Source organism: Hipposideros armiger, unplaced genomic scaffold, assembly GCF_001890085.2.
Source record: "Hipposideros armiger isolate ML-2016 unplaced genomic scaffold, ASM189008v1 scaffold_15, whole genome shotgun sequence".
NCBI lineage: Eukaryota > Metazoa > Chordata > Mammalia > Chiroptera > Hipposideridae > Hipposideros > Hipposideros armiger.
This window is the reverse complement of record NW_017731365.1, coordinates 5,500,628-5,508,407: the sequence shown is the minus strand read 5'-3', so window position 1 is coordinate 5,508,407 and position 7,780 is coordinate 5,500,628. Positions and strand designations below refer to the sequence as shown.

Sequence of the window (7,780 nt, the reverse complement as noted above, 5' to 3'; positions counted from 1 at the left end):
TTACCATATGATCCAGCAAAGCCAATTCTAGGTGTATACCCAAATGAAATGAAAGCAGGGATTTGAATGGATATTTGTACACCCATATTCAAAGCAGCATTATGCACAACAGTGAAGTCCTGACACATGCCATGAAATGGACAAACCTCGAGGACATTATGCTAAGGGAAACAAGCCACACACAAAAGGACAGATACTGTATGGTTCCACTTCTATGAAGTACCCAGACTAGGCAAATTCGTAAGGACAGAAAGTAGAATAGTGGTTGCCAGAGGCTGGGGGAAGTGGGGCACAGGGAACTATTGTTTAATGTCTGTATAGTTTCAGTTTAGGAAGATAAGAAAGCTCTGGAGATGGATGGTGATGGCAGTTCAACAACATTGTAAATGTACGTAATGTACTGCACTGTATGTTTAAAATGGTTAAAATGCTATTTGTTGTGTTACACATATTTTACCATAATAAAAACAATTTAGGGCTGGCCGAATGGCTCAGTTAGTTAAGAGCTCGCTCAAGAGTGTGAGCTCTGAGCAACAGGGTTGCCGGTTCGATTCCCAGCCCAAGCTGAGCTGCCACTGAGCTGCCAACAAGTGGCAGGATGGCTCAGCTAAAAAAAAACGAACAACAATTTAAGGTATCAAGAAATGGGGGGAAAGACTATTAATGGCTCCAGTAACAGTTACCTCAGCAGGAAAAGCCTCCTCAAAATTAAAAAAATGATCAAATATTATTTGTGATCTTGCATTTGCCAAGAGCAACTGACATTGAAAATTATAGAAACTGAAAATAAGTAATAAAAGGATAAATTTTGGTGCTCTAATAAACGAATTTGCAGGAAAACAAGTCAGAAAAATCTTTGATCAATCGAGACATCACATATTAATAAAGTACTACATATTGTTTACATAACATTATGATACCAAAATACTTTTGCAACTTATACATTCATATTACTCAGTTATTACTATTACCCCAGTATATTTTATAAGTAATAAAACATTTTAAAGGAAAAAGCTTTTTATTTTAGTTCCTTTAACAGCGTTTTTACCTGCTTTTTGACAAGGAGCTGCACATTTTTGTTTTGATTGGAACCCACAAATCAAGTAGCTGGCCCCAATCCCAGCTTTACCACTGACAGCCTGTCTGTCTTTGACTGTGACGGTTAACCTTTGTAGCTCAGTTTTCTCACCTCTCCATGGCTATGATATTTACCCTGCTTTGTAGAATTGATGTCAAAATATATATATTATTTATATTATGTACACACAGTGGTTTGAGAAGTATAGGTGCTTTGAAATATTGGTGGCACTGTTGTCGTTCATATGAAATATATTTTCACCACTACCCTTCCTGGAGTCTGAGTCTTTAGATAAATACATTTCTTATCTAAAATGAAGAAATTGCATTTATGATTTTCTATGGGGCTTTCCAGACTTTCAAGAGAGTCATTTGGTCCATAAAGTTATCATTTTTACAGACTAGTGATTTCAGGATGGAATTCATTTCTTCATATGACTAAAAGGAAAGTACAAACTGAAAATGATGCCAAAACACTAGACTTCAGTCAACACTCTTAAAGTCTAACATTTCAAATAGTGTTTCTGATAAACTCCATGACTTTTAAGCAATTCCATACAAAAACAGCACTAGGAAAGCTGACCGTCCCTGGGCAACCTGTAGGTATCACACACTACTGAGTGTAAATAAAAATCCGGGTGTAAATAAGGAGGCAAAAATGCCCCACACTAGGCCTGCTACACTTAGGAGCTCTGCCAGGTTATTGTCACACACTGACAATAAACACCCTGACCATCAGTATAGGTGTCATTGTTAACCCACTGCCATTGGGAATTTCTTGAATTTTTTTATACATCCTCCTGAATCTCCCTCGAGACCATGTGCAGGTGACTGGCTTAGGGGTGGCAACAGGATCCCAGGACGAGCTCTTGGGTCAAGAGCCTGGCGCAGAAGGGCCAAACTTGTAACTGACCAATGACCAATAGGTTAACAAGCCGGATGGGGGCAGAATTCCAGCGGCTGCACTGCTCATGCCTTCTGGAAGCTGACCGACATTTCCCTCCTCCAGGCTCTGGAAACCACTTTGAAGTGCTCGCTCACTGGCCATTCCCCCAGTGTCTAACCTTTGCCCTTTCTAATTGCCCTGATCTCATCCCAACCTCCATGGCTTTGTTTAAAGTCCACCTCTGGGGAACACACAGATTGAGTGTTCCAGATTACCCCTTTCCCAGTCCTGCCTCTCATCAGGCTGGCGGGCTGTGTACCTGGACTTCCTGGGACCGTGGCTGGGGTTTGAGGAGAGACCCCAGTACCTACCTGGCTACAGGATGAAGCTGCCCACCAGCTTCTTGATTTTGTGGCTCAGCCTGGGGGGTGGCCTGGCACAGAACGACCCCAGCCCTGACGCGGAGGAGTCCTATTCAGACTGGGGCCTTCGGCACATCAGAGGCAGCTTTGAATCTGTCAATGGCTACTTCGATTCCTTTCTGGAGCTGCTGGGAGGGAAAAATGGAGTCTGTCAGTACAGGTGTCGGTATGGTGAGTACACTGTTTCTCTTCCTATAAAAACTCCTAGAGGTGGACCTGTGAACAGCCGACGCGGGGTCACAGTCATACACTATTTGCTGTCCTCCACCTCTTAGATTGGGTTGCCAGATTCAGCAAATAAAAATATGACACCCAGTGAAATTTGAATTTCAATGAACAACCAATAATGGCTTAATATACTTGAAATATTTGGGATACACTTATACTGACAAATTATTGGTTGTTTATCCAAAATACAAATTGTGTGTGATATCGACAGACTGCTCAGAGATGGTACTGGGGGAACCAGCTTTCCGAGTGCTGTTTCTATATGACGTTGCTTTAAGTCAGAGAGTTTATCAGAAACTATTTGAAACGTTAGACTTTAAATAAGTGTGTTGACTGAAGTCTAGTGTTTTGGCATCCTTTTCAGTTTATACTTTGCTTTTAGTCATATGAAGAAATGAATTCCATCCTGAAATCACTAGTCTGTAAAAGTGATAACTTTACGGATCAAATGAATCATTTGCTTCACTGAGCTTTGTGTATTTTATCTGGCAAACTAACTCCAAGAAGCTTTTCAAGACTTGTTCCCTGGGGCCATTTTAGTACTTTTGTTGTGAGGCGGTACCTCAGGAAAAGGCAGCATAGGTGGGGAGGAAAAATAGGAAAGGTCTCTGTTTGGAGATCCTAGGGATGCAAACTGAAACTGAACATTCAGAGAAAATTCTGCTGGGGTGCCACAGCTTCCTTAGTCACTGTGCTAAGCTTGGAAGCGGATTCTCCTGTTTTTCTAATGCTGTTCGAACCTCCCTTCCAGCTCTATCAGTCTCTAATGGCCATCAATTTGCTGACTCCCTTGAGAGCTGTCCCTACAGCCACTGCCTCAGTCAGCAAAGTCAAGCCTTCAGTGGGTACAAAAGGCTTGGGGCCAGCCCTCTCTGCCCACCAGGGATCGGAGCCTGGGGCTGTCCCCCAGGCCCGGTGCCAGATGTAGAATTGTGAACAGGCAGGAGCACTGCTTTGCCTCAGGTGTAGAGAAGGTAGCTGGGAGCCAGGGTGCAGCCTGGCTGCCCAACAGGAGCCCCAGGGCCAGTTCTTCCTTCACTCCGCACTGAAGTCCATGGACCTCACAGCTGGGAGGCAGGGGGCAACTTCAAAAGCACACACTGTCTCATAGAGTATTGGTTTTATGGTTTAGTTTATCAAATGTTCCATCCTGGGATTAGAGATAAACATGGAGGGTCAGTGTAGCCTAGCAGGAAAACACTTGAAAAATGCTTTCTCCAAACACTCAACAGATAGACCTCAGCTGTGAGAGAGGCTCAGAAAAGCTACCCACTCGTAAAGTCCCTCAGTCAGTCCCCCTCATGCCCCTTTAGCAGTAACTTCCTTATAAACTGAGTGACCAGGAGGCAATGAACGGGTAACCACTGTTCCACAACCAACAGTTTTGCAACATAGAAATTTTAGCCACACACTGGATATGGTAAGAAAGGATGCTGCATCGTTTCGGAAGATTCCACAGGGTAAAAAGCCTGGTCTGCACTCGGACTCACCTGGACCCCTAGCCATGTCTTTGTCCCAGGTGGGGTGGACAAAAACATACATAGATGCCTTGTCACTGGACTGTGCTCACCTAGTTTGCACGGATGGGGCATGAAAAGGGTTAACTCACTTCACATATCAACCAACAAAGGTGCTCTTTTCCTTCCTAGAGGCAACACAAGATTTAGGCCTATGGCTCAGCAAACAGATAACAGCAGGACTTTTTTTTTTTTTTTAGGAAAACAAAAATCAAATCTCTTCTGTAGCAAACAGCATGAAAAGATTTCAGCAAATTTTGGTTGCAAGCCCCTCCCTGGGCAGGGTCAGTGTCAGCAGCCACCAGTGGGGGATGGGAACAGTCAACACAGATTGCAGGAAGGTAAATAACTCCACTCACTCTGCAAAACAGAACCTGTCCAAGGAGGGGCTTGAAAAACACAGAGGAAACAGGAGGTTAAGCCTAGTTACCTTTGGAACCCAGTGGAGCAGAGAACCTGGACGCTGTGCCCAAACGAGACAAAATACCTTCGCTGGTTGATTGTGAATCAGGCATTCATTCTTTCAAATAGATAACACCTAATAATTAACTGGAGCTGTGCATCATCAGTTTGCTTTAGTGACACACTTCCTGCACCCAGTGTTTCTCTCTTCAACGCAGTGGTTCTCGAACTTGCCTGAGCTTTAAATCCAGTTGGAGAGGTTGTTTAAACAGGCGGCTGAGCCCCCACCCCTCGTGTTGCTGATTGGGTAGGTCTGGGTGGGGCCAGGAAATGTCTATTTCTAAGAGTTCCCAGGTGATCCTCACACTGCTGGTCCTGGGACCACACTTTGAGAAAAAAAACTGCTGTTATAGGCTGCAATCTTTTGCCAGAAGGAGCAATTTAGCGACAATCAGTCTACAAGAAAAAAAATCCTATTTTTTAGGTACTTACTATTACCAGTCATACCTCCAAGACACTGTGGGTTCGGTTCCATACCACCGCAATAAAGCGAGTTGTAATCTTTTTGTTGGTGGGGTGTCTTACTGGCAATTTGTAAAAACTACAGCACCTGTGAAGCACCATAAAGCGAAGTGCAATACAATGAGGTATGCCTGTACTTAAAGCAATGGTTCTCAACCCTGGCCCTGCACTTAGAATCACCTGGGGGGCTTTAGAAACTCCTGCTACCCAAACCAATTAAATCAGAATCTCGGGGGCTGGGACCCAGACACGAGTATTGTTAACATTTCCCAGGTGATTACAAAGTGCAGTCAAGGTTTGGAGTGCTATTTGAGGTCATTCTTGGAGAACCTCAGCCCATAGGTTGCTCAGACAGGTCAGGCTGTGTTTGTATTTTGATAGCCTACAACAGCGTGTCCACATTGCTTTGCACACTCCTTTTATCTACAGCAATTCATTTTCATGTCAACACACAAAATCCGGTCAAAGGATCAGACTATAAATATAAGAAGCTTCAGCAAATATCAATAGCCCACATAGGGCAACTGGTATAAGGGGTCTACTCTGATGTGAATGAGATTCGCTCTCCCACCCAGAGATTCTGATTCAGTTGGTCTGTGGAGGAACCCTGGAACTGCACAGGAGATTCCTGAACCAGACTGAAAGAAATACTCATAATGAAGAAATCACGGGTTTGAATTGGGGTGTGGTGGGGAATTTCACTGGAGTGACCTTAGGCAAGTTACCTAAGTCTCTCAACCTCTGTTTCTTCATGTTTATAAATAATGCTAATAATACCTACTTTGTGAGGTTAAGAATTAAAGATAATACCGAGAGTGCCAAAAAAATGTGTATATATGTGGATGGAAAAGGGGCCACAGGTTAAACCTGACAAGCTTAGGAGAGTAAAACTAAGATGGCGTGAACATACACATACACAAAATTTTTAACTAAGTGGGCAATGGTGGGAAGTCACATCTCGAGCTTCCTGATTAAGTTAATCTGTGCCTTTTCAGGGGGCCTGTTCTTTGTCTTTTTGTACCTAAGAGAACATCTTTAATCCTTTTTCCAGACCAGAGCTGGAAACTGCAAAATTCATTATCATGCTTGTCTCCTGATTACCATCTCTATGTGCTGTAAAGGGCAAACTGTTAGCCATCCTGCACCCACCTGTGTGGGAGGAGTACCTGTCTCTCCAATTTACTTTTATCCAATCCCAGAGATTTCCCCCGCTTTGCTTTCTCCCACCCCCTTAATATATCACCAATGGATTTCATGCAAACTTCCTCCTTTGATTTTATGTATAAAGTAAACTGTAAACTGCCATTTTGCGGAGCATTTTTTCAATCCGTTGAGATTTTGCTTCCCGGCAATTGTCAACAGTTTGGCTCAAATAAACTCTTATAAGTTTTCTCTTAGGTTGGATATTTTTCGTCAACACACATTTTAAGAAATAAAAAAACTATTAAAATTGTAATAATATATACCAATAACAAGAGATGAATACAAGTCACTTTGTAATGGACTTCTGCAATTACCAGAGGTGCTCAAAGTGGTTATCATCAGCGTCCAGGCACTTCTGATTACGGCGAACTACTGCTTGAGCAACGCTGACCAAAGTGTTAATGAAGAGTTAATGCTATGTATGGAGCATCGCAGGTACCAAACAGATTTTATAAACATTAGGTGAAAGACAGCCTGGTGAACAGGTTACCTGTACATTCATATTCTTCCAGTTCTGTTTCAACATAAAATAACAAAACAAAACACAGAAATCCCAGTGGCTGAACAACACCCTCTCCATTTCTGGAAGACGTCATCGATTGATGGCTTAGGCGTTCTGCACCTTTATGAAGGTCTCTGGAGCAGAGTGTCTATGACTCATAAATCATGATTGAAGATACTGTCCACATGTCACACTTTGATAAAAGGACCTCATGATGAATTTCTTCTTGGGGTTAGTTCTAGGAAACAAAGTGTCTTTAAATATAAGTTGTTTTTTTTTTCAAGAGACCTTTTCATCTATATGAAATCCTAGAGCAAAATTTTATGAACCTGTGAGTTTGTATATTTTTCCAGGGAAAGAATTCACAGCCTTCATCTGATTCTTCAGGCGGTCCATAGCTGGAAAAAAGAAAACAGCTACTGGCTTAGCAGCAAAATTGTTCCCATGCTAAACTGACCAACTGTCCCGGTTTCCTGAGGATTCAGGGAAGGGGTGGGGGTTCCTGGGGCACGGAGCTTTCAGTACTATAGCAGGGAGCGTCCCAGGCCAACCAGGTCAAGTTGGTCACCTTACGTGTCATGCAGTAACTTAATTTCTTTTAGCGCCTGACATAGCGTATTGCTTCCATGAAATTGTCACAGTTCTGCTTTGTTCCCTGATGTGTAACTCATGCCAAATTTGAGTGTTTCTGGAAGTTAGCAGGGTATACATTTCAAATCCAGTCAGTACCCTGTCTTCTTAGTGGACCTCTAGTGGAGCACAGAGCTTCTTCTGCGGGAACCAGCTGGGTGGGGAGAACAGACACACCCTCCAGGGAAGACTGAACCCTTGACCTGGGTAATAAAGCCCCAGAAGGTTTTACTGTTCTTTTCAGCGGCAAAACTGGGCCCAGGAGGCAGTGTACACAGCTGTAGGTAGGACTCTTGGGTTTCGTGGCTCTTTCAAAATCACATTTTTCTTTTTAGTGTTTTATGGTGTTTCACTTTATTCAGAAGTTTTTAATTTTCATTTAAGATTAAGT

At 42.9% G+C, this 7,780-nt stretch overlaps 1 protein-coding gene across 4 annotated transcripts in view; it reads left to right on the top strand.

The window, feature by feature from the left end:
- Window positions 1–2,191: 2,191 nt before the first annotated feature.
- The window catches only part of PLA2G12B (phospholipase A2 group XIIB), a 26,641-nt gene continuing 21,052 nt past the window's right edge, over window positions 2,192–7,780 (top strand). For 3 of the 4 annotated variants that reach the window (XM_019624118.1, XM_019624112.1, XM_019624107.1), the window contains exon 1: window positions 2,192–2,556. In XM_019624118.1, the coding sequence (XP_019479663.1) occupies window positions 2,346–2,556 (211 nt within the window). In that variant the 5' untranslated portion in view covers window positions 2,192–2,345. The remainder of the gene's footprint in view (window positions 2,557–7,780) is intronic. The other variant, XM_019624129.1, reaches the window with a different exon arrangement.